Raw genomic sequence first — 26,892 nt, 5'->3', positions numbered from 1 at the left:
TTTACAGATGAGGAAACAAGTGGCCAGAAAGGTTGACTAGCCTCTCACCAGCAAGCTGTTAGTGCTGCAATACACACATGACAGCAACATGAAAAATGCATCTCTGCTATTAATTGGGCTGTGGATCTCTGTTGATGTTGGGAAAATAGCATATAGTATGTCATTCCCATAACTTGCCTGATTTAGTCATTCTTTCCTGTACCCATGTGTTCAGCCAGCACCAATAAATCCCTGCTCTGTGCCAGGAACTGGGCATCCAGTGGTGTGTGACACAGATGTGACTCCTGCTGCAGTTGGTTTTCATGGGGAACGCATTGCCGAAATCCTACTCCTTTAGAATAAGAGTTTTAAGAGGAATTCACGTTTTCTGTCTCTTTCTTGACAGGTCTACATCCGGATAAAAGACGATGAATGGAACATCTATCGCCGGTATACAGAGTTCAGGAGTTTGCACCACAAGTTACAAAACAAGTACCCTCAAGTGAGGGCCTACAACTTCCCACCCAAAAAGGCCATTGGAAACAAGGTACCGTCCCATGCCGGGAAGCCTGCTTGTCACTGCCTGCGTTCAAATGGATTATTTATTCTTCTTCTTTAGTCTGTTGCTTAAAAACACATGCTCCTTAAAGAAAAGTTGGCGGATATAAGAAAAAAATAGAGAAAAGAAATAGCTATTCATAATTCCACCACCTAAAGACGGTCACCATTATGTCGTATGTGTGTATGTCCTCCTATTTCTCTAGGGCAGGAGTTGGAAACTTTTTCTTTAAAGGGCCAGAGAGTAAATATGTTTGGCTTTAGAGACTATACCATTTCAGTGGCAAATACTCACCTCTGCTGGGGTCTTGTGTAAGCAACTGTAGACAGTACAGACACAAATGAGCATGGCTGTGTGCCAATAGCATTTTACTTTTAAGAATAGATAGCAGCTGGATTTGGCCTATAGGTTAGTTTGCCAACCCCTGTTCTGGACCAAAAAATGCTTTTCCAGTTTTCATCCGTAGTTGTCATGATGTTCACTGCAACCTGTGACTGTGGAGTAGAACTTTCTCAGAGGAGTCTGTTGTTGTTGTTGTTATTGTTACACGGTTATTCGCCTCGTGAAGGCTAATGATTTATGATGACCCAATTTGTCTGTTTATTCATCCTGGTTTCCTTGAGGAAGGAGGTGCTAGCCCTCTGCAAGCTCTTTGGTTGATTAATATTATTCACTCAGCAGTCATTAATTGGGCACCAATTGTGTGTCGTTGTGCAAAGGGCTGGGTTCAGCCCTGGAGAAGACAGACCTGGGTGTGGACCTGGCTTGGAGCCCTGTCAAATGGTCAGCTTCAGCTAGGTGGCATCATGATGTCACTCCTCATGTTTGCTTAGGGAAGCAGTTCTCTGTCATGGCCGCACTTTGGATCCCCTGGGGAGCTTTGAAAACCGCTGAGGACTGCCTGTACCCTACCTCCATCCCCATTCTGATTGAATCGATCTGAAGGGAGGCCTGGGCATGGAGGGGTTGAATAGTTCTCTAAGTGATTGCACTCTGCGGCCAAACTGGAGAATCTTTAGCTGAGAGTCAAGAAGGAGACGGGCACTTCATCAATTGCGGTATGTGTTCAATAGCTTGGCAGGGACAGTCCGATGGGAAGGTAGAGCCATGACCTTTCTCAGGATGTGTAAGACATCGGGCATTGTATTGAGCATGATCTCTCTGCCACGGTCATTCTCAAAGCGTGGCCCCAGCCAGCAGCAGCAGTAGCCCTGGGAGCTGGTTAGAAATGCACATTCTTGGGCTCACCCCAGACGTGCTGATTCACAAGCTCTGGGGCTGAGACCCAGCAGTCTGGGTTTAACAAGCCCTCCAGGTGATGTTGTTCATGAGGAAGTATGAGGACTGCCATTCTATCTTTTGACAAAGCCATGTGGCAGATGCCATATGGGGCGAATCCCTAGTTTCTGTCTTCAGGAGGTACCGTGCTAGGATTTCCTTGACCTTTATCACAGAAACACAGAGCAAGAGTTTCCAAAACCCACTCCTGGCACTTGGGAATTTCACAGGGAAATCTATTCCCAACCCTTACATTTACATGTGTGTAAATTTCTATGTATAAAACAGATTGAAACCTGATCGCGCCAAGGTCTGCTCGATTTGAACATAAACAGTTACAAAGCAGGCTTATCCCAGGCCCAGAATACATTTGTCCTTCATTTTTCTGTTGAGGAAAAGTAGAGCTGAACCGCTCGCTACATGTGGCAGACAGAAACTCTATGCTTGTTCATAGCAAGGAGTACAAGAATTCTTTTGAAAAGAGGGGAAAATTGTATATTGATTTAATCTAATGACCCATAGGCTTATACAAATCTTGGTACTCATTCAGAATGTCCTAAAATGTCATAAAACAACATGCTGCTAAGCAGTGTATTATCAAATTATAAGACATTCTTAAGTGCAAGAAACGTGATCCTGCAGTGTCTCTTCCATGACAGCTTCTTCGCGGAACCTGCCTGCGTCTTGTGCTAAGGGAACACCATTGTAGCACAAGGTGGAAATGAGGGGATTTGGAAGGGGAAAAGTCTTGGGTTGTGGCTTAACATTGTCCTGACTTAACATTGTCCAGGGGTGCCTGGGAACTGCAACTTTAAGCAAAATGACCTATTGTGTTATGAAATGAACTTTACCATGGACAAATGGATACAAACAAGAGTTCAGTTCCTAGGGCGTACAGTACTGTATTTAGCTTAAAGTCTTAGTTAGAACCTATCAACAACATTAAGTCAACACTTGCTATGTTAGTTTCCTCTTACTGCTGTCACAAATCACCACAAATGTAGGGACCTAAAACAAATTCATTATCTTATAATTCCAGAGGTCAGAAGTCCAAAATGAGTGTCACAGAGCTAAAATCAAGACGTCAGCCAGGCCTCTTCCTTCTGGAGCCCCAGGAGAGAGTTCGCTCCTTGCTTTTTCAGCTTCTCAAGGCCACCCTCGTTTTTGCCTTATGGCTTTCTGTCTTCAGAGACATCACTCAGCCTCTGCTTCCATCATCATAGTCACATTTTTCTCTGGTTCTGACCCTCTTCCTCTTAGAATTCCCCTTAGATTCCCTGTGATCACATTGGGCTCACCCAGATCATCCAAAATAATCCCCCGACCCACGCTTTGTCTCAAGATCCTTAACTTAATCACATCTGCTGAGTCCCTTTGGTCATGTGAGGTTCTGGGGATTTGGGTGTGGACGTCTGTGGGGGCCATTATTGCGCCCACCACATGTTCGACATTGCTGCATGCTTTCTCTGCAGCCTCAAACAACTCCCTTCCCGCCTCCTCCCTCCTCAAGCCCCCCAGTTACACAAAACTTAAGACAAAATAAATCTCATCAGTCCTGAAAACACTGGATTTGAGTTTAGTGAGATGAGGCTGAGCCCTGGGGAGTGGGAGGGTTTTTCTGGAGTTGTGTCCTATAGAAAGAGAGCATGAAGCTGTCCTGGGTCTCTCCTGTGCAGGAGCTGGGAACTGTTTTGTTGTTGTTGTTGTTGTTGTTTATTTGGTTTTTTGGAGGCAAAGTCTCATTCTGTTCCCAGGCTGGAGTGCAGTGACGCTGTGTCAACTCACTGCAACCTCTGCTTCCAGAGGAGAGAACTGAGTCTGCTTCATGCTCTCCACCCTCATCCCCAGGGTAGAGAGACGATCTGTCCCTGCTGATCCCGAGGCTCATTCCTCACAGCAGCGGACCTTTCCCCTGTGAAGCCTGTGTCAACCAAGCAATGTGCTTTTTCCCCCCAACATAACCCTATTTGCAAATACACAAGCTTGAGAATAAAAGACACCATCTTAGTGGGCCTGGCCCAATAATGATCAGCTGGTACAAGTGCACCAGCTGGTTCTTAACCAGATTTATGGTCCTGCTCCCAGTGGTGGGGATGGATCTGACTGCCCAGTTCATGAGCAGTCTTGGGGCCACAGCTCCATTTCTAGCCTGTGCAGCTTTTAACTTTAATAAGCTGGTTGAACTGTGATTGTCTTTTATACGTGTATATATGTATATATACACACATTATATATATACACACATATATACACGTATATATATACACACACACACATACACACACACATACCGAATGTCGCTCTGTCGCCCAGGGTGGAGTGCAGTGGCACAGTTTGACCTCACAGCAACCTCCGTCTCCTGGGTTCAAGTGACTTTCCTGCCTCAGCCTCCTGAGTAGCTGGGACTACAGGCACCCACCACCACACTGAGCTAATTTTTGTATTTTTAGTAAAGACAGGGTTTCGCCATGTTGGCCAGGCTGTTCTCAAACTGCTGATCTCAGGTGATCCGCCCACCTTGGCCTCGCAAAGTGCTGGGATTACAGGCGTGAGTAACAGGAGGGGCCATACCCAGCCGCATGATTGTCCTTTGATTCCTTCTTTCTTTTTCTCTGCATTTGGCTAAGACATACCCACTTCCCTTAAATCCACCTTGGCTGCTGCTCAGGACAGATCTTAGTGATTCTTCCCATTTCCAAAGGAGGATTGAGTCAAGATTCAGAACCTTCAACACCCAACTGAGGCCATTGGTGAATTCATTTCAAGGCCAAGCTTATGCTGGCCTCAGTGGGCCTAATAACTCAGGACACCTGCTTTAATATCCCAAGGGCAAAATTTTTGGAGTGCGTTGATTCTAAATTGGCCCAGAAAAATCCACCACATCAGAATCTTTTCTTTGACTGGGTTACTTCAAGGATAACTCCCTTGTCCGCCTGGACCATTGTGGCACACATCTAGACAAGACGTGTTTGGGCTGATTTAATTAATTTCTTTCTCCCTTTCCTTTCCTTTTCCCTTCCTTTCCTTTCACAGAGTCTTGCTCTGTCACCCAGAGTAGAGTTCTGTGATGCAATTGTAGCTCACTGCAGCCTCAAACTCCTGGGTTCGAGTGACCCCCTTGCTTCAGCCTCCCAAGTAGCTGGGACCACAGGCACGCACCATCACACCTGTCTAATATTCCAGTTTTTTTGCAGAGACAGCTTTTCACCGTGTTGGCCAGGCTGGTCTCAAACTCCTGGGCTCAAGAGCTACTCCCACCTCAGCCACCCAAAGTGCTGAGATTACAGTCATGAGCCACCACTCCTGGCCAGGGTTGATCGAATTTTGCATGCCTTGTTACTCTTAAGCCTTGAACCCATTAAATAAATGACTCTCTGCAGAATCCATAGACCTAGACATTATTCAAGGAAATAGCAAGCATAGTTTAGCCTTTCTCATTTGTCAGATGAGTATCCTTTTAGCCCGTATTTCTATATATTTCCCCTACAATGCCATCATTGGTAATTGTCTGACAGTTTTATAATTGAAAGTGACCTTAATCCCAATTTGAATCTTTTTTATTTGACAAAATTAGCATGTTGTATAGTGTGTAGACCCAGCATTTGTCTTTAGCAAAGAATCTGTTGCCTTAACATGCCATGCATGTGTGTAATTATACGTTCACAGGATACCCAGAGCTCTCCCTGGAGGTGTTCATGCCTTCACATACTGTATCAAGTTCAAATCATGTTGAAATAGTTGGCCTGAATATCAATTCACCATTCGATGAAGTTTATTCTTTCATAGCAGAGTCAAGCCACAATAGATATATATTGAAGTTATTAACTTTTTTTTTTTTTTTTCGAGACAGCACCTGCCATCATGCGTGGCTAATTTTTGTGTGTTTTTTTAGAGACGGCATTTCACCATGTTGGCCAGGCTGGTCTTGAACTCATGATCTCAGGTGATCCGCCCACCTTGGCCTCCTAAAATGCTGAGATTACAGGTGTGAGCCACTGCACCCGGCCATTAAGTTTGTTTTTTGTTTTTATTGAGACGGAGTTTTGCTCTATCACCCAGGCTGGAGTACAGTGGTGTGATCTCAGCTCACTGCAACCTCCGCTTCCCAGGTTCAAGCGATTCTCCTGCCTCAGCCTCCTAAGTAGCTGGGATTACAGGTGTGCACCACCACACCTGGCTAATTTTTGTATTTTTTGTAGGGATGGGGTTTCACCATGTTGCTCAGGCTGGTCTTGAACTCCTGAGCTTATGATCCACCCACCTCACCCTCCCAAAGTGCTGGGATTACAGGCGTGAGCCACCACATCTGGCCCCTTAACTTTTATATATCACAGGTGTGGGGCTTGTTTAGGCCAAGGTAACAATTCCAAGATCTTGGTGACTTAAGCCGACAAGGGTATATCTTTGGCTCATGTTCTCTGTCCATCTTGGGTTGGCCTGGGGCTCTGCTCATCGTAGTGCTGGCTTCCAGGCTGCTGGAGGCTCCATCTGCATGCACGTGGCAACAGGAACAAGGAGTAGGGGCAAGTCAGGCAGTAGCTTCTAAAGCCGCTGCCTGGAAGTGATAGATGGGAATTCCACTTGTATTTCAATGGCCAGAGCAAGTTCCTTGGCCGTGCCTAATGCCCAGGGAGCAAAGGAGTCACTCCAGATGTTAATGACCAGCTCTAATGACGCAAGCTGGGATGACGTTTCTGTTGAATGACATTGTTCAGCAGGGCTGAGATAGTAAGAGCACAGCTTCACCCATCCACAACTATACATGCCTGTCCCATGGGCTCCACTTTCAAAAGAGTCGCAGTTCACCTGCTTCCTGCATCCCTGCTTAAGTCATTCTCTCTTTCTCTCTCTCTCTTTTTTCCTTGAGACAGGGTCTGTCTCTGTCACCCAGGCTAGAGTGTAGTGGTGCAATCATGGCTCGCTGCAGCCTCGAACTTCCTGGCTCCAGCCATCCTTCCACCTCAGCCTCCCAAAGTGCTGGGATTACAGACATGAACCACTGCCCGTGGGTCCTGTTTAGATTATTCTAACTCCAAGCCACTGTCACCGCAGTGTGGACACCTGCAGTGGCTGGCCTTTTTCTCTTTCTCTTTGGCCTCCCTGTAGCCTATTTTCCACACTGCAGCCAGAGTGAGATTTGTACAACATAAATCTGATTGTGTCAGCTGTAGGTTAAGACCCTCCAGTGACACCCCCTGGTACTTAACAATGGGGACTCGTTACTGTGGCCTCAGAGGTGTCCCCTGGTAGCTCCCTCACTGCCCTCTCCTACCTCATCTCATGCCCTGCCCCCGCCCTCTCCACTCAGCCACACTGGTGTCCTAAGACGTCTATACTGTCCTCACCTCAGGGCCTTTGCACCTGTCACACCCTGTACCTGGAATGGCCATTCCCAGATTTCTGCATGGATGGCTCCTCCATTCACCAGATCTCAGTTTAGATTTGCCCTCCTTGGACAGAGGCCTTTCCTGACACCCCTCACTCTGCCGCCCTCAGTCACTCTCTGGCCCTTTCCTCTGCTTTAATTTTCTTCCCAGTGTATACCGCTGTTGGAAATGACTTCTTTGTGCAGTTCAATATTATCTGTCTCTCTGCACCAGCATGGAAGCTCATGAACCAGGGCTGGAGCCTGTTTCTATTCACTGCTCTATCCCCAGCTCCTAGAATAGCACCTGACATACCAAGATATTCACGGTCTAAATTAATGAACAAACGAACAGAAATTCAATGGAAGAGTTTCCCTTTTATTTTCTTCTTCACTTTGCTGGGTGTTGGCACACATTCCAAAAAATCTCAATTCCAAAAGTAAGTACATAAACTTTCAAGGTGACTCGGGAGGTTGTTCTCAGCCTGCTTTTGACTGAATATTTTTTGCAGAATGGGCGTGAGGCCAAGCAGGCTTTTGGAGACAGGAAAGGTGGCTCTCTAATGGTCTGAGGGAGTTGACCGGCGAGCTGCCTGTGCAGATGGGCTTTAGCAGCATGAGGGCTTAGGTAAAGGACTCGTTTTTGATGATGTTACTAAAGTCTGCATTATGGCTCAGGGAGCAAATGAGAACGGAGAGACTGTCGTTCCTTCTTAGGATAATAGATTCCGTCTCCAAAAGTTCATTTGGCATTAACGCAAGGCAAATCACTTTCCCTGGAGCCACGGATAATTCAACTTGTTGGAGAAATTATGCATTAAAATCCTCATTAAAAACACATACACCCGTGTGTGCTAGAGGAACTGACTGGAACTCGCTGAGCTGTGGGAAGCCCCTTTGCAGCTTCTTGGGAGGTGCCATTGGAAACGCGGCCCGTGAGACGGAGAGGTGGGAGCTAGTGGACCTCATGCAGGAACCAGAGGCAAATGTGTACGAGTACAGGGCTGTTGTGCTGGGTGTAGGGGCAACAAAGGCGAATTAAGGTTCGGTCTCTGTCCTTAAGAAGCTGGCAGTCTTATAGGGAGGATGACAACTAAATGAGTCCTCAGAGAGGAGCTATATGAGCTGCAGGGAACCTGGTGCAATCTTCAGACAGAGGAGAGAGAAGCAGAGAAGGCTTCCTGCAGGAGGTGAAATGCTTGAGGGGCCACAGGGCTCCCAGCCAGAAATCTAGGCGAGGGAGCAGGTGGGCCAGCAGAATCAGTGCAAGGCATCCTTTCTGTGCATCCCGGATTGGTTTCTCGTGGCTTGCAACACCACACGTTTATTCTCGTACAGTTCAGGAGGCCAGATGGTCCAAATGAGCCTCACCAGGTTAAAATCAAGGCATCAGCGAGGCTGCATTTCTTTCTAGAGACCCCAGGGGAGAATCCTTCTTGCCTTTTCCAGCTTAGAGGCTGCCTGCATTTCTTGGCTCGTGGCCCCTTCCTCTGTCTTCCGTGTTGCCTCTCTCCCACCATTCTTCTGTTGTCACATCTTCCCCTGACCACAGCAGGTAAGGGTTCTCCACTTTTCGGTAATATGATTAGATTGGGCCCACCCAGATTATCCAGGGTAATCTCCCTTTCTCAGGGCCCTTAATTTCACCTCCTCTGCAATGGCCCCTTTACAGTAGCTTATTCACAGGTTCTGGGGGTTGAGGCATAGACACTTTAGGAGAGGGTGGGCCTCATCCTGCCTACTGTACACCTCTTCTTCCTTCTTCCTTGCCCTGGGTAGAGAACTCTTGCTGTTAGCCCACTTTACAAATGGGGCAGCAGAGGCACGGGGATGTGAAGTGACTTGCCTGGGCCATCTCGCTTGGCAGTGTCAAGGCTGATTGATATTTGGGCCCAGGCAGGTGATCTGCCTTCAGCCTCTGTGAGCACAGCCTATCCCACAAAAAGGTCGGCTGCAGAGGACCCTGGAGGCTGGACGGGCAGAATCAGTCAGCCGTTGCCCATTTGATGGACATTCACATTGACTCCCTAAGTCAACTCCTCAACCTCGGTGCTGTGGAGAGCAGGGGGCAGGTGAGGCGGGGCTCTGATGGCCTGTCTCTCCGCCCACACCCACTGCTCCACCCTCGCTTAGGGGCCATTTTTAGAGTTGGGAATGCTGCCCTCATAGTTCATCCATAGGCTTGTAAGAACTTCCCTGCTAATCCTGAACTTGTGGGGTGACAGGTACTCGTTCATTCATTTATGCATTTATTCTTTCAGTGTGACTTTACCAACTCTGTAAGAGGCTGTAATAAGCACTGAGAGTCAAAGAAAAAAAATAAAAAGATCCTTAAGGCTTTATTACCTGTGAGGCCTCGGGCACGTTATTTGACCTCTCTGTGCCTGTTTCCCCGTTTATATACTAGGAATACTCATGCCTCTTCTAGTGTTGTGTTTATGAGGATGGAAGGTGGTTACATCTGTAAAGTGCTCAGAACAGTGTCTGGCATATGGTAAGATCTGTGTTCAGGCTGGGAGTGAAGTGGAGCGAGCGGACACACAAGCGCCTTCTCATCCCCAGCGATGCCAGGACCCCGAACCTGTGCAGTGGGTGAGCCCGACATGGATGGTCCCGCCGGAAACCTCGAAGCCAGCGTCTCCATGTAGACTAACACCAGCCACCATATGCCGGCTTGCCAGGCACACCGGGAATTTTGTATTCATTTTCTCATCGTGCAGTTCTTATCGGGCTCCATACAAAGTGTTTATAGATGAGGAAACTGGGGCTTAGGGGCAATGAGCATCCTGCCCAAGCTCCCATAGCTTATAAGTGCCGGAGTCAGGAATTGACCCGAACTCTGCAAATGCCACCGCACCACCCAGCCCTGCGTGGAGAAGCCAGGCCCCACTCGTCCATGCCCAAATCTAGGAGCTGGTGATGCAGAGGGGATGCAGAAAGTCACCTACTACAGGTTTCAGCCAGAAAGTTGGTCACGTGAAGACAATTGAGAAGATGGCGGGACTCCCCGCCCTGCTCGAAGCAGAGACACAGGGAGCTCACACAGCATCCCCCACAACTGCTAGGGATCCACAGAGAAATTTGGGAGCGGAAAGCGGCTCCGAGTGAATGAAGCCGTAAACTCAAGCCTGTGTCTCATTTGACACTCTGCCAACCACCATGTAAATATTCCTAGTACTTAATGTATTAATCGAGAAGAAGAGAGAAATTGGGCTCATTACACATCACACATTTGTGTTTCTCTTTAATTCAGTAAAAGCCTCTTAAGATATTTGCCGGGAGAGCAACCACTAACGTCATCTTGCCAGAAAAAAAGCATCTCAGGGAAGAGACCTTGGTGAGCCTCAGACTCGGAATATGTATGTGGAGGCCTATGCGTCGGTATATATATGTTTAATTAGTGCAGTGTCTTGGGAGGACCTTTCTATATCAAAATAAAATCCAGTAAAAAAAAAATCAAGGTCATTTATAGGCAAAAAAATCCAGAGCCAGCCACTGAAAGCATATTTGCTGTTCTATTCCCATCCTGCGTATTTTCTAGGTATAGCACACGGAGAAGCTGAATTGAAGAGACTCCTCCTGGTGGTCTCAAGTCACAGAACTTGCTGGTCCCACCCTCCACTGTGGCCTTCACACCTCCACCAGGAAGTCTTCCCTGACTTCAAAAACATGAGCCGCCCCTCCCCTGGGTTCATTTCTCTTACTGCATCGCATGACGGTTGCCTGATTGACAGTTCTTCCTTCCCGCAGTCCCCTCCATCCCCGCACCCATGACACCGTAGAATTAGAGGGCAGAGCCTGGTCTTACTTGAGTCTTTGTCTTCTTGGGATCTGTCACAGTGCCGGGTACAGAGTCGAACCTGTTTGTTGAATAATGAACTGAAGCTGTGTGGAAGTCATTGTATAGCACCGGCTTTGTTGAGTGATTAATTTCCTTTCTCCCTCGTCCTGTGTCCCTTCACTTCCAGGACACTGTCATTCATGGTTGTTCATAGATGCTCAGTTCCCATGTGGCACCATCTCACCTGCCCGCTGGACATTGACCAGCTGATACTTGCAGGAATTTCCATGAAGACTCTGCCTTAATTGTTCCTGGTGACAAAGAAAATTTGTTTGACACTTCTGGGGTCTGGTCTTCTCAGTGAACCCACCAGAATTGGCCAGCTTGACCCACTTCACTCATTTCAGGCTGAGTTCGAGGACCCTATTTCTAGGTAGAACCCACCGGTTTTGTGATTGAGTGAATTATAAGACAACTTGACTCTTGGGCATTAAACGTTGGCCAAAGTATTTCTGGGGCTGTGAGTTTCCTTGTATATCATTATTTAGTGTCTCCTTGCAGCTCTAAAAGCCTTCTGAAAAGACTTAACCTGTATTCTATCTGCTTGTGTTCCTCGCATTTTCAGACAACCGATTAAAATCACAACTTAGAAGAGTATTTCTTGGCTCTTACCCTTTTGAATAGTTGGAGAATAATTGCTACCTTTCCCTTCAATATTCTCATTAATATTTGAGAACTTCAAGCAGCAGAAAAACACAAAGAAAAAACAAATTGAGAACTGTGTATTGCAATCTTGGTTCATCTCTAGCACGCTGGAAAAAATAAATTCAGCCTCTCAAGTTGCCACCAGTTGGTTATTTCCTGAAGCCACCTTTTTGGAGTTCACAACCCCAGGCTGGAGGAAGCCTCTCCGTTTCTCTTCTCCTTCTCTTCAGTGTCACGGGCCACTTGCATCTTTAGAAACCATGCAACACAGAGGGAAAAAGCTTGGGCTGTGGATCCAGATCCTGCCCCCGCCCACACTGGCTGTGTGACCCTGGGCCAGTCCTCAGGCTCTGGGGCACTCAGCGGTCACATGGTGGTGAGCACACTGACAGCATGGGCTGTGGTGAAGAGTGAAGAAGCTCGTGACAGTCACGTGTTTCCCATGGTGCGATGTGTCCTTAGCCCTCAAACACCAGCGTAAAAACCAGGTCTACAGAGAGGACGCACTCATTTGATTTCCTTTCTTTTGTGATTGGTGACAACTCACACATAGGCATGCTTGCTTTTCCTTTATTTCATTCTCTCTTCTTCCTCCCCCTATTCACTTCTCTACTTGTGGGTTTTGGCTTTTTTTTTGAGATAGCGTCTCACTCTGTCACCCAGACTGGAATGCAGTGGTGCGATCTTGGCTCACTGCAACCTCTACCTCCTGGGTTCAAACAATTCTTGTGCCTCAGCCTCCTGAGTAGCTGGGACTATAGGCATGCACCACTATGCATGGCTAATTTCTGTAGTTTTAGTAGAGATGGGGTTTCGCCATGTTGGCCAGGCTGGTCTCGAGCTCCTGGCCTCAAGTGATCTGCCCACCTCAGCCTCCCAAAGTGCTGGGATTACAGGCGTGAGCCACCACCCCAGGCCTTTTTGGGCTGTTTTTTAAGTTGAGGTATAGCATACCTCCAGTTTTAAGGTACAGTTTGATGGATTTTCACAAAATGAACACACCTAGGCAGACAGCAATAGACCAAGAAATAGACCATTATCAGCGCTCCAGAGCCTCGTGTTGTTAAAGGGCCCCCGTGCTGCTTTCTGATACCATAGTGTGCTTTTGCCTGTGTGTACTCCTTTGTATCTGGTTTCTTTCTGTCAGCATCACATCTATGAGCTTCCTCCATGTTGTTGCAAGCAGCAGTTGTTGGTTCATTTTCATTGCTCTGTAATAGTCCATTGTGTGAATACACCAGAATTTAATTATCTTTTACTATTAATGGATAGTTCAGTGGTTTCTGGTCTGGCTCAATTACAAATAGTGCTGTAATTAACAATTCTTACATATGTCTTCCGCTGGCTGTGAGCCCTGGTTTCTGTGGGATGAAATCCTTAGGAATGCACTTGCTGGTCACAGGGTATGTTTGTACTCCACTGTAGTGGATACTGGCAAACAGTGTCCCAAAGCGGCCATACGGTGATGATTTTTTAAAGAAAGAGAAAAAGAATACAAAGAATAGGATACCAGGCACCTGTATTCCCACCACACCAAATTAACCGCTGTTCACATTTTATCACATTTGCTTCCAAGTGCCTAAAAAATTATTATGAAATGTTTCAGATGTGCCCTGGAATACACAGGCAAATGTAATGAACACACACATATCACCATCCAGATTAATAAATGTTAACATTTACAAATTAAACACTGTAAATACAGCTAAACCCTCTTTGCACCTTTTCTCCAGAAGGGAACCCCTCTGCAGAATCTTTCAGTGTCCTTATATTACATATGATTATGAGAGGATTTTCTTTTTACTGCTTCACATCAATGATACTTATCTTTATGTAGCCTTTCACTACTACTGTTCTTCACCAATATCACATTTTTTGACATTTATTCATTTAGATGCACGGCATTCTAATTCATTAACTGCTACATTTATTCATAGTCTGTGGTACGACTACTCAATGTTGCATTTATGTACTCTTTCTTTGATGGACATTTAGGTAGTTTGCAATTTTTCCCTATTTGGTCATTGTTGCATTAGCATCCTTGTACACGTGTCTTGGTACACATGTTTGAGACTCGGTTTCTCTAGGTTGTGTGCCCATGAATGAGGTTCCTGGGTTATAAGGGACGCTTGTCATCAACTTGCCTAGCTCTTGCCAAATTGTTCTAGCACCAGTGGTTCACTCTCAATCATGGGTGAGAACTCCCATTGTTTCACGTTCGCAACAACAACTTGGCTTCGTTCAACTTAAATTTTATTTATATTTCGCCAACACAGTGGCTACAAAATGGTATCTCGTTTTGTTGTTGTTGTTGTTGTTGTTTTGAGACAGGGTCTCACTCTTGCCCAGGCTGGACTGCAGTGGCACGATCTCGGCTCACTGCAACCTCCGCTTCCTGGGTTCAAGCGATTCTCCTGCCTCAGCCCCCCAAGTAGCTGGGACTATAGGCGCGTGCCGCCACACCCAACTAATTTTTGTATTTTTAGTAGAGATGGGGTTTCACCATGTTGGCCACGCTGGTTGCAAACTCCTGACCTCAGAAGATCCACCCGCCTCGGCCTCCCAAAGTGCTCGGGTTACAGGCGTGAGCCACTGCACCCAGCCCTCATTTTGTTTTTGATTCACATTTTCCCAGTTACCAGTAAGGCTGATGATCTGCTCATGATTTTTAGCCATTTGGATATCCTCTTCCCTTTCTTGCCTTTGTGTGTTCTTTGGCTATTTTTCTTCTGGGGTATTTTTCTTACTGGTTTCTAGGATTCCTTTATGTTTTCTGGATGCCATCCTTTGTCTTTACAAAGATAGAGCTCCCAGTGCTATGCAAGGCTGACGTGGGAAGATCCCTTGATGCCCGGAGTTCAAGACCAACCTGGGCAAAATAGTTCCTGTCTCAACAACAACAGCAAACTCTTGCTGTCCTCTCATTGGAGTAGCAACTCTGGCTCCATTCACACTAGACCCCACCATCTCTGCGTCCTCCCTGTGCCTCCTGCCTGCCTGGCCCCCATTCCCTTCACAGCCCCCAAAGCTGTGGGTGCACACGCTTGTTTAAGTGTCGCCTTCCTCACTGGACTTGTTTTCTAGGGGAGCAGTTCCCCATCAGACTGTCCGCACTGAGAGACGGGCATGGCCTCTTGCGTCAGTGGAGGCTGGATTTGTGGGTATTGGCATGAAGGAACATTGGGCTGCAGATTGCATTCTTTCACGTGGATGCAGAGTAAACCCGCTCCGAAGCTCCTCTCTCCAAAACGGGGTCCAGCAAGCTTTAAGTGTCCTGGCAGTTGCTGAAGAGCCCATCTTCTCTACCGGCTCACAACCACATTCAGCTTAACCACCCCCTTGGAACTTTGTCATCATTTAATTTTTCAGCTCTTCTGCCTTCTGAGGGAAAGTGAAGTTCTTTTTTGTAATGAGTTTTGAAGCTTTTTTAAGTGCCTGATCCTCATAAGCCGGTGAAAATGGGAACTGTTTTGTGTCACAAAGGAGCCTTTGATGCTGGCTCTTAGCTCTCCGTGGTGAACTGGGCCTCCTTTTTCCTATCAGCAGGAAATAAACAAGCCCTGCTTCACATCAGTGGCACTATCTTAATAAGAATGGTGGCTATTTATTGAGTGCTAACTGCATGCCAAGCAGGGTGCCAAGGACTGCCTGCACGTTCTCATTTAATCTCCTGAGCATCCCTGGGGCCGAGGAGTTAGCATCCCTGCCTCACCTGATGTGACCCCTGAAACCTTCAAGCTCTATCTTGCCTCAGGACCTTTGCATATACAGTTCCTTTAGGATACTCCACCCCTCACCCTTCCTAGTTTTCTCCCCTGGCAGGTCTCAACTGGAATTCTTTTTTTTCTTTTTTCTTTTTTTGGAGTCTTGCTCTGTTGCTCAGGCCTGGAGTGCAGTGGCATGGTCTCGGCTCAGTGTACGCTCCACCTCCCAAGTTCAAGCAATCCTCCTGCCTCAGCCTCCCAAGTAGTTGGGATTACAGACGTGCACCACCGCATCCAGCTAGTTTATGTATTTTTAGTAGAGACTGGGTTTCACCATGTTGTCCAGGTCTCGAGCTCCTGACCTCAAGTGATCTGCCCGCTTTGACTTACCCAAGTGCTGGGATTACAGGTTTGAGCCACCACGCCTGGCCTCATCTGCAATTCTGTGTCATTGAAGAACTGTTTCCCAGCTACCCAGAATAAGTTAGTTCCCTCCATTACATGCTTTCTTTCTTTGCCCCTTATTTTCTCATTTTAGAGCATCAGCACATTTTATGAACATAGTTACTTGCTTAAACATGGTAGGTGTGTTTGTGTGCTGGCCAGGGGACCCATTGAAGGATTTTAAGCAGGGTAGTGACAAAATCCAGTTTGTATTTTGGAGATATCACTGCCCTGTAGATGACAGCTGGATGGGGTCAGTGTGGCTGGGAGTCCCGTGAGAGGGGAATGTGAGAGGCAGAATGTCTGCAGCTGGGTTGGGCGTGGTGGCTCACGCCTGTAATCCCAGCACTTTGGAAAACCAAGACAGGTGGATCACCTGAGGTCTGGAGTTCGAGACTGGCCTGGCCCACATGGTGAAACCCCATCTCTACTAAAAATACAAAAATTAGCCAGATGTGGTGGGCTCCTATAATCCCAGCTACTCGGGAGGCTGAGGCAGGAGAATCTCAAGAACTCAGGAGGCGAAGGTTTTAGTGAGCTGAGATCATGCCACTGCAATCCAGCCTCGGCGACAGGATGAGACTCCATCTAAAAAAAAAGAAATGTCTGCAGGTTTCAGTGAGCGCAGAGCTACTGAGGAGAGAGGGGAATCAGCAGCCATGGAGATGTGGAGCCTGACTTGGCAGAGCTGGGGACTTGCAGAAAGGTCACACTCATTTGTAGGTGACTATACTATGCAGTGTGAGGGCCCTAAAATTGTGCCTCGGACAAAGTTGCGACACAGGGGTAGTCAGCTGGCAATGCACAGGTCACATTCCACCCAAGGCAGGGTTTGTGTTTCATGCTGCTAGTGATGATAAGTATGTTAAACCCATGCCTGCAGCTCAGGGTACACGGCCTCCCCAGCAAGCCAGGCTCGTCTTCCTCTTTATCTCATGCTTCCTCGTTGCAACCACTGTCAGGCAGTGAATGGAGGCTGGGCCCTTTGCTGGAGCACATGGTCCCAGGTCACCAGCCTGCCCTGCTTCTCACGCTTCCTTGGCTCTAATAGCTTTTTTTTTTTTCTTTTTTTTTTTTTTTTTTTTTAACCTAGTCTTGCTCTGTTTCCCAGGCTAGAGTGCAGTGGTGCAATCTCAGTTCACTGCAACCACTGCCTCCTGGGTTCAAGTAATTCTCCTGCCGCAGCCTCCCGAGTAGCTGGGTGGCACCCGCCACCATGCCTGGCTAATTTTTGGATTTTTAGTAGAGACGGGGTTTCACCATGTTGGCCAGGCCGGTCTCGAACTCCTGACCTCAAGTGATCCGCCCGCCTCGGCCTTCTGATGGCTTTGAATTTGGTTCCCTTTAGGGTTCGGGGAAGACTTCTTGGAGTGGGTGATTTTTTTTCCTCTGAGCTTTGAATAATTAAGTAGACAAGGGAGGAGCACTCCAGGAAGGGGAAAGCATGAGCAAAGCTGCAGAAGCATGGGGAACGGACAGGTTCAGGCATGCGCTCGATTCTTGATGTCCGGGTGCTCCTGCCCCTCACCAGTGTTGGGAAGGGGTCCGGAGATGAGTGTGGCCTTGGGTGAAGCCAGGTGAGCAGGTAGCATGGTAATGGTAGGATCCTGGGCCCTGGGCTTTCTCAGCAGCCGGGACCTACCCTCCCTGTTATCTCCAGGACCGATGACTTCAGAGGACTGAACAACAAGGGCTCTGGGGAGGACAGCTGCCTGGCCGCAACCAAGATCCCAAGGCATCTGAGATTTCTTGGCAGAAAGGCCCTAAAGTAAAAAAGTAAATGAAAAGCTTCATTAATTTCTACATAAACATTCCTTAATTTTTTATTTCACAAACCTTTATTGAATATCTATGATACACCAAGTCTTGTAGCCTTGGAGACAAATAAGACACATTTCCTGCCCTCAGGGAGTTCACAATCTCATAGGGCCCCCGAGTCAGTGCTATGGAGGAGGTTAAATTAGGATGTGGGGGCACACGGGAGAGGATGTCATCGCGGATGCTTTCTACGGCAAGTGGCAACACCAAAGTCAAACTATTTTTAATCTAACAAGATCATGTGTTGGCTTCTGTAACGAGAGGCTTAGGAATGACTTCAGGAGTGGCTGGAGTCGGGAGCTCAGTATCATCAGACATCTCTATCTTGACCAGTCTCCTTCTCTTGTATTTGCTGACATGACAAATCAACTGAGTCTTGCCTATTGTGTCTGTTCCTGTTTTTTTTCTCTGCCTGCTTTTTCTCAGTTGGCGTCCGTCTTAGGCAGCCACCTCTCTCAAGGCAAAGATCATCAGCTGCCTCAAGGCTTCCATTGGATCCACTAGGCGCCTCAGGCAGAAAGAGCATATTGTTTTCCCAGTAGTTTCAGTCTCAGCACTGATGCTCAGTTGCCTAGCTGGAGTCTTCTGCCTGTCCCAGGACCAATCACAGCGACTGGGATTGGCCAGGTCATTGGTTCAGCCCTGGATGGAGGGGTGGATAATTTCTTTCCACTCTCAGACAAGGTTGATTCCCCAAGGAAAGGCTGTAGCACTGTCACCAGGAGAAAAGGACATGGGTAGCGAGCAGGCAAAATATCAAGGGGAGACAGCCTGTGGGGAGAAGAGAAAGAGAGACTGGGGAAGCGTCAGAACTGAGGTGCCGCCAGAATTGAGTCTTGAGGGATAAGCAGTATTCAGCTGTTGAATGAGACGGACGAATTCCAGGCAGAGGAAACAGCACTTCTGAGAGCTGAGTATATGGAACAACGCAACTTCCTCCAGCCCATGAGTCCCACTGAGAAGTCAGCATGTCCCAGTAGCAGCAGGGGCACGTGGCAGAGCATGTGCACGTTAGCAGGTGAGGCAGAACAGCCAGGCAAGGCCAGTTACCTTGCATGCTTAGCTAAGGAGTTCGGACTTTTATCCTGAAAGCAAAAAAAGTGGCATGCTTTTTAAAACTGGTTTTGCATTAAAAAAAAAAAAAAAAGGTTGCTTGGGAAGCAGTGTAGGGGATGACCAGTAGCAGGAGACGCTGGACTAGTAAATACAGAGAGGGCTGCATGCATATCAAGGGGAACACCATTTATTCATCCATTCTGCACATCTTTCATGAGCACCTATTATGTGCCAGCCACTGAAAATACAGTGGATAATTAAACAGTTAAGGGCTCTGTTTGCATAGGCTTACAGTTTTTGTGTGGGAAGGAGAACAGATAACGTACACATAAACAAACATGTAGGTAGTGTCTAGTAGTCTCTGAATAGCATAAAAGATTCAACTCTACAGCTGTCTCTAAGTCAGGTCATAGGAGGCATTAACTTATAAACCAAACAGCATAGAATTTTTTCAATTTGCAAATTAAAACATTTTTTGGCCACTGTTGCCAACAAAAGTAAAATTGCTCAGTTCTGCTTGAAAGATGAGGATGTAAGTAGAGAGATGGTAGGTTTTTCAGAAGCTAGCAGTGAACTATCATCTAGGCTTGATCTGCTACTTGATAGCAGAAGGGGCTTTGTGTGCTGGGTAATGGAGCCATAGCTCCTTTTGGACAGCTGCATAAATCTTTTTTAGGGAGCTGGAAAAATGAGCCACCCGGGCAGACCTGGCATTCTGCTTAATTCTCATTTCCACCTTTCATTCCTTCCCCTTAACGCCCTCCGCTCATTCCCTCCTCCTGCAGTGGGAAATCGCAGCAGAAGGCACAAGTTAGAGTTCTGTACAGGCATTCTTCAAACTGGAACAACCAGTAAAAAATGTGTTTGCTCTCTGGGGCATTTCCCTCAGCAATACCGTTGGTGGCCAGGCAGGGCTGGAGAGCTGTACATCATGCCTTTTACATTGTTTTGGAGATTCTCGCAGATGCCCCCAGTGCACTGATTTTGGAAATAATTGAACATCATTGTTTTTCGTTTTGTGGTGGGTTAGGCTTCACTGCTAAGTTCCAGGTGACTGACGGGGGTGCCAGTAATGCCAGCACCTGAGCAGGGCAAGACATAGCTGCATCTTTTCCAGATTCTCAAGCCAAGTGGTAAAATGATGGCCTCTTGGGGATCCTCCCTTAGTCCGTACTTAGGCCACCTAGCTCTCCGCTGGCCAGCAGCGAAGACAGGTGCACCGCAGCTGTCATTTGCCTCCTGGTTTCCCATGCTGGGTGCGATCTGAATCATTGGGGTTTAAGCCCGTTCACATGATCAGACCACACCCCAGACCCGGTGAATTAGAATCTCTACAGTGAAACCCCACAATCTGCATTCATTTACTTCTTTATTTATTTAGACATGGGATCTCACTCTGTCGCCCAGGCTGGAGTTCGGTGGCACAATCACGGCTCACTTGTAGCCTTGACCTCCCTGTGCTCAGGGGATTCTCCCAGCTCAGCCTCCTGAGTACCTGGGACCACAGGTATGCACCACCATGCCTGGCTAATTTTCGTATATTTTTGTAGAGACAGGGCTTTGCTATGTTGCCCAGGCTGGTCTCAAACTCCTGGGCTCAAGGGATCCACCCTCCTCAGTCTCGCAAAGTGCTAGGATTACAGGTATGAGCCATTGCCCCTGCATTTATTTTATTTTAATTTTAAATTTTTTAGAGATAGGATCTTGCTCTGTCACCCAGGTTGGAGTACAGTGGCATGATCATAGCACATTGCAGCCTCAAACTCCTGGGCTTAAGGGATCCTCCTGCCTCAGCCTTCTGAGCAGCTGGGACTACAGGCACATGCCACCACACCCAGCTAATTTTTTTGTTGTTGTTAATTTATGCAGAGACAAGGTCTGGCTCTGTTGCACAGGCTGGTCTTGAACTCCTGGACTCAAGCAAACCTCGTGCCTCAGTCTCCCAAAGTGCTAGGATTATAGGCATGAGCCACTGCTCCTGGCCCTGCATTTGTGAAAGGTCCTTAGATAATGCTGATGGAGCTTGCCTGCAGATCAATAACTGAGGATCACCCAGAAGGAGGAAATAACTGGCCCCAGGTAGACAGTGAGGTACATAGGTGCTCGGAAAGCCAGGCCTGTGACTTCTGACAGGAGTCCACTTCTCTGTAACCTCCATGGGCTCCTTTTGCTGTCAACGTCATGCCGTTATGTGGATGAGCAAAGAACACAGTGGTGAATATTTTCATGCATTGGTGCCAGACTTTCCAGCCAAAATGTGGCTTGAGATGAACAGTATCAAAAAAGACCTCAAAGAATGATTCTACAATTTTATCACGTGTCTATTCTTTCTCAATATCTTACCACTTAAAATGCGGTCTGTGTACCAGTGACATCAGCCTCATCTGAGAGCTTGTCAGATGTGCAGATTTCAGGCCCCATCTCAGATGTGCTGCATGAGATTCTGCATGTTCACAGGCTCCCAGGTGGGTTGCATACACAAGCAAGTTTGAGAAGCACTGTTCCGTGTCATTTTTGTGGTTGTTATCACATTGGACCCTTCCAATGAGACCCTTTCCTGTCTCCTTCCTCCCCGCCTCACCTTGGCCCCCTCAGTGGAGGGCAACTGTTGCTCACTTGTCAGGTTGTCAGGCTCTGAGCCATGCCTGTCATGGGCAGAGTGACTGTGTGTTATGTTGTCATATTGGGGTGTGGCTGTGTGCTGTGTTGCCCTCTCAGGATGAAACAGGAAGCTCCCAGCTGCAAGCAAGGCTCCAGCCTCTCACTGCTTCTGCCTCTTCCTATGGGCTCTTCATTCAGATTTATTCAAGAATTGTGTTCAACTATAAACCCAGCACTTTGGGAGATCAAGACGAGAGGATTGGTAGAGGCTAAGAGTTCAAAACCAGCCTGGGCAACATAGTGAGACCCCCATCCCTACAAAAACATTAAAAATAACAAAAATTAGCTGGGTGTGGTGGTGTGCCCCTCTACCTTCAGCTACTTAGAAGGCTGAGGCAGAAGGATTGCTTGAGATCAGGAGTTCAAGGCTTCAGTGAGCTAGGGTTGCACTACTACGCTCCAGCCTGGGTGACAGAGTGAAACCCTATCTTTTTTTTTTTTTTTTTTTTTTTTTGAGACGGAGTCTCCCTCTGTCACCCAGGCTGGAGTGCAGTGGCGCGATCTCGGCTCACTGCAAGCTCCGCCTTCCGGGTTCCTGCCATTCTCCTGCCTCAGCCTCTCCGAGTAGCTGGGACTACAGGCGCCTGCCACCACGCCCGGCTAATTTTTTGTATTTTTTAGTAGAGACAGGGTTTCACTGTGTTAGCCAGGATGGTCTCAATCTCCTGACCTTGTGATCTGCCCGCCTCAGCCTCCCAAAGTGCTGGGATTACAGGCGTGAGCCACCACGCCCGGCCCTCATCTCTTTAAAAACAAATTATGTTTAAGACAGTGGTAGGCCAGGCGCAGTGGCTCACACCTGTAATCTCAGCACTTTGGGAGGCTGAGGTGAGTGGATCACCTGAGGTCAGGAGTTGAAGACCAGCCTGGCCAACATGAGGAAACCTCACCTCTACTAAAAATACAAAAATTAGCTCAGCATGGTGATGCATGCCTGTAGTCCCAGCTACTTGGGAGGCTGAGGCAGGAGAATCGCTTGAACCCGAGAGGCAGAGGTTCCAGTGGGCCAAGATCACACCACTGTAACTACTCCAGCCTGGGCGACAGAGCGAGACACTGTCTCAAAAAAAAAAAAAAGGGCAGTGGTAAAAGATCTACATGTTTCCTGCCCTCATGGAATTTTCAGCCTAGCAGAGAATTTTATGGGTTTTCTTTGTTTACGTATTAAACAACCTGATTTAGTCCCAGGGTCAGTTAGGGCCCTTTACACTGAGATGTGGAGGCTGTGATCCAGTTAAGCTAAGAAGCAACAGGGAGAGTGGATACCAGGGGACATGCAGGCCTGTGCCAGGCCATCACTAGTTATAGGGTCAGGGACCTTCTCTCTCTGACTCATGGAGCTTTTCCTGCCACTGCAATGGAAAGGTTCTAGTTCTTGGTGAGAACATAGGACCTGCTTAATGTCCAGGCTCAGGAGCACCTCCGAGCCGGGCAGGCAACATGCTCCATCCAGATGTACAAGGCTTGGAACCCGAAGCTGCAACTCAAACTAGGGTCTGATGAGGCCTCCTCTGGGCATTTACCTCCCTTGGGACAGTGGCGGTGAGGGGCGGTGGAGGAGGGCGTGGTTTCTGGGGTCAGAGTACTTGGGTTTGAATCTTGAGCAAGTGTAGAGCAGCATGTCACCTCGCTGTGCCTTATTGTCTTCAAGTTTCAAGACAGTGGCATCTCCCTTACGAGGGCACTGTGAGGATTGAGTGATTCGGGGAATGGCCTCAGAATGTGGCCGGGCCCACAGGGAACGCTTCACAACCGCTGGTGGTGGTGGTTGCTAGGCCGTGGTAACATTTGAGATTTCCTGACCAAAAATGCCCTTTGAATGCCACCCCCTAACTCCGACTCTCATCACCCTCCCCACGGTGGCCAGGGTCTCATTCCCAGCCCTGTTTTACAGATAGGGAAATTGAGGTTCAGAGTGGCCTGCTTCGGGGCTCAGCCTCATCTTCTAGCCGAGGAATTCTTATCCTGGGGTCTGAGGATGAAATTCAAGTGATCAATGGAAAAGATTTACACTTTTATTCTCACCACTCTCTACGTGAAACATGAACTTTAAATGTGAATTTAGATGACAAATTATAATAGCAGTAATGGTACCTCCTCCTTTGTCCCCAATAGAAAGCAATCACATGTATTTTCGTATCACATTGCAGTTGCTGCGATGTTTCCAGCCATCGTTAAAGCTCATGGCTAAAGGTCACTACTTTAGAATTACAAGAGTGATTAGAGCTGCCAGTAGATCTTGTTACTGAATGTGTTTGCAAAGAAGCACTCGCGTTGCTGCATGGCAGTTCTGATACCTGTGTTTAAGAGTATGCGCTTTTCTGCCTTTTTTCCGTAATCCTGTGTATCTTGTTTTGTGAACTTAAAAACATCATTCTGAGAAGGGGCCAGTGGGCTTCATTACAGCCACAGAGAGGACCCTCCCATCCACCACCCCCACCCCCAGCGTCGCCTCAACCGCACACCCCCTTGCCCCTACCCTGCTGGGTGCTGCCACCCACCACTGCTGCTCTGAGCTGCCTCACTCCTTCCAGTTCCTCCTCCTTTTCTTCCCTGCGAAGTTCCTTTTTGTGAAGCAGGTGCTGGATAAATAATTAATAGGGTGGGAAGAATGTGGAGAGAATAACGTAGCTCGTGTTTATTTTTAAGCAGCTGCTCCAGGTGCAGTCTAGGTGGGGAAAGTGGTTGAGGGGAGGCTGCTGCCGAGTGGTGGGAAGAGGCTTTGCAGATAAGCCCGTGCACTGAGAAGTCGGGGTGTTGAAGGGCAGAATGGGGCTCCAGGATGGGAAGCCCAGGGAAGGAGGGTCTGTGACCAGAACAATAAGTGGGGGGTGCCCAGGAAGTATGAACATTTCAGTGAGAAGCTGAGGAAAACTTGTAGACTAGCAAAGGCATGAGAGGAATTTGATTTCTGTGATTGAAAAGAGCAGAGATGGTGCAGCTTAAAGCTGGCTCCAGGGCTGGAGCGATCCCAGCAGAACAGGGTCTCCTCTTCCTTCTTCCCCTCCTTCCCTCTCTCCTTCACTTTTTTTCCTGTGTAGGATTCACTGTCAGAGAGGCTTTCTTCAAGGTAGAGCCTCTGGCAGGCCCAGACTTATTCTGGCCCTACCCGCTGCAGAAAGAGAGCTTCTCCTTTCTAATGGTCCCCGAAAAGTCCTAGGATTAGATTCCATTGTTCTGTTTGTCTGAGTCATGTGTCCATTCTTTTTAAAAAAAAAGTTTTATTGAGCTATAATTCACATTCCGTACAATTTAACCATTTAAAATGCGCAATTCAGTGGCTCTTAGTTTATTCAGAGTTGTGCAGCCATCACCCCAAGTTTTAGAATATTTTCATCACCGCCAGAAGAAACCCTGTACTACTTGGTAGTCACACCATCCCCTCCTGCCAAACCCCAGACCTCAGCCCTTAGCAACCACTCATCTGTTTTCTGGATCTGCCTATTCTGAACATTTCCTACCAATGGAATAGCATAATATGTAGTCTTTTGTGAGTGGCTTCTTAGCATAATATTTTCAAGGGTCTGTCGTGTTATAGCACGTAACAGAACTTCATTCCTTTTTTAAAAGATATAATTCATGTACCAGGTAATTCACCCGTTTAAAGTCTCAAATTCAGTGGTTTTTAGTATATTTCCAGAATTGTGCAGTTATCACTAGGAGCAATTTTAGAATGTTTTCATCACCCAGCAAGAAAGTCTGTATGTGTACCCGTACACAGCCTGTCCCCATTTTTCCCCAACCCCCAGCCCTGGGTAACCACTCATCTGCTTTCCGTATCTGTAGGATTGCCTGTTCTGGAAATGTGATATACATGAAATCATGCACTATGAACTCTCTTGTGAGTCACAGAAGGATCATGTTTCCAAGGTTCGTCCGTGTCGTAGCATGTATCGGTGCAGTAACCCCCGCCCCTTATCCAAGGTTTTACTTTCTGCAGTTTCAGTTACCCACAGTACGGTACAATAAGATATTTTGAGAGAGAGACCACGCTCACATTACTTTTATTGTAGTATATCGTTATAATTGTTCTATTTGATTATTGTTGTTAATCTCTTACTGTGCCTTATTTAGAAGTTAGACTTTGTCATAAGTATGTATGTATAGGAGAAAATGTAGTATATATAAGGTTTGGTGCTATCCACAGTTTCAGACATCCCCTGGGGGTCTTGGAATGTATCCTGCGGATAAGCGGGACCACCGTACCCCATTCCTTTTTATCGTTAAATAATATTTCATTGTGTGGCTATGCCATATTTTGCCTATTCATTCGTCAGTTGGTAGACATTTGAGTTGTTTTCCATTTTTTGGCTTTTGTGAAGAATCCTAGGCTGGGCACAGTAGCTCATAGTCCTGGGTCCTTGGGAGGCCAAGGCAGGACGATCACTTGAGCTCAGGAATTTAAGCCCAGCCTGGGCAACATAGTGAGACTCTGTCTTTACAAAAAATATAAAGGAAGAAACCAAAAGAGACTCCTACTGTGAATGTTTTTGGGTGGACAAACGTTTATCTTCTTTATTTCATTCCATCTAGGAGTGGAATTGCCAGGTCATGTGGTATCTTAGTCTGTTCAGGCTGCTGTGACAGAATACCACAAACTGGGTGGTTTACAAATAACAGAAACTTTTCATTCTTCTGGAGCCTGGGAAGTCCAAGATCAAGGTGCTAGCATCTTCGGTGTCTGGTGGGGGCCTATTTGAAAAAAAACCATTGTTTCCACATTGAATTTTCTTGGCATCCTTGTGGAAAATCAATTGACTATAAATGTGAGAGTTTATTTCTAGAATTTCAGTTCTTTTTCATTGATGTAAACATCCTTATGCCAGTTCCTTTTTTAAAAAATAAATCTTATTTTGTATATTCAAGGTTTGCAACATGATGCCATGGGATTTATAGAGACAGGAAAATGGTTCCTATAGTGAAGCAGATTAGCATAGTTATCATTGCACATGGTTCCTTGATTACTGTGGCTTTGTACAGGTAGTAGCTTTTGGAATTGAAAAGTACAAGTCCTCCAGCTTTGTTCTTTTTCAACATTAGTTTGGCTTCTCTGGGTTCCTTAGTTTTCATATGAATTTTTGGATCGCCTTGTCAATTCTGCAAAAAAAAAAAAAAAAAAAAAAAAGCCTCTGGAGTTTTGATAAGGAATGACATTGAATCTGGCCATCGCTTTGAGGAGCATCACCATGTTCATGATATTAAATCTTCCCATCCGTGACCATGGAATTTTTTCTATTTAGGCCTTCTTTATTTCTTTTGATCATATTTTGTAGTTTTTCAGAGTACAGGTTTCAGATTGTGTTTGTTTGTTTGTTTGAGACAGAGTCTCGCTCTGTCACCCAGGCTGGAGTGCAGTGGTGTGATCTCGCCTCACTGCAGCCACTGCCTCCCAGGCTCAAGTGATTGTCATGCCTCAGCCTTCTGAGTAGCCGAGACTACAGGTATGTGCCACCACACCTGGCTAGTTTTTGTATTTTTAGTAGAGATGGAGTTTCACCTTGTGGACCAGGCTGGTCTTGAACTCCTGACCTCAGGTGACCCG

The 26,892-nt window shown here is 47.0% G+C and overlaps 1 protein-coding gene across 1 annotated transcript in view; it reads left to right on the top strand.

Annotated features, from left to right (window-relative positions):
- The window catches only part of SNX29 (sorting nexin 29), a 575,039-nt gene that overhangs the window by 485,850 nt on the left and 62,297 nt on the right, over positions 1 to 26,892 (top strand). The window contains exon 19 of the mRNA XM_030797722.1: positions 386 to 526. Within this exon, the coding sequence (XP_030653582.1) occupies positions 386 to 526 (141 nt within the window). The remainder of the gene's footprint in view (positions 1 to 385; positions 527 to 26,892) is intronic.

This window comes from Nomascus leucogenys, chromosome 18 (genome assembly GCF_006542625.1).
Source record: "Nomascus leucogenys isolate Asia chromosome 18, Asia_NLE_v1, whole genome shotgun sequence".
Taxonomy (NCBI): Eukaryota; Metazoa; Chordata; class Mammalia; order Primates; family Hylobatidae; genus Nomascus; species Nomascus leucogenys.
The sequence above is the reverse complement of the archived record's forward strand: the minus strand, read 5'-3'. Positions and strand labels throughout refer to the sequence as shown.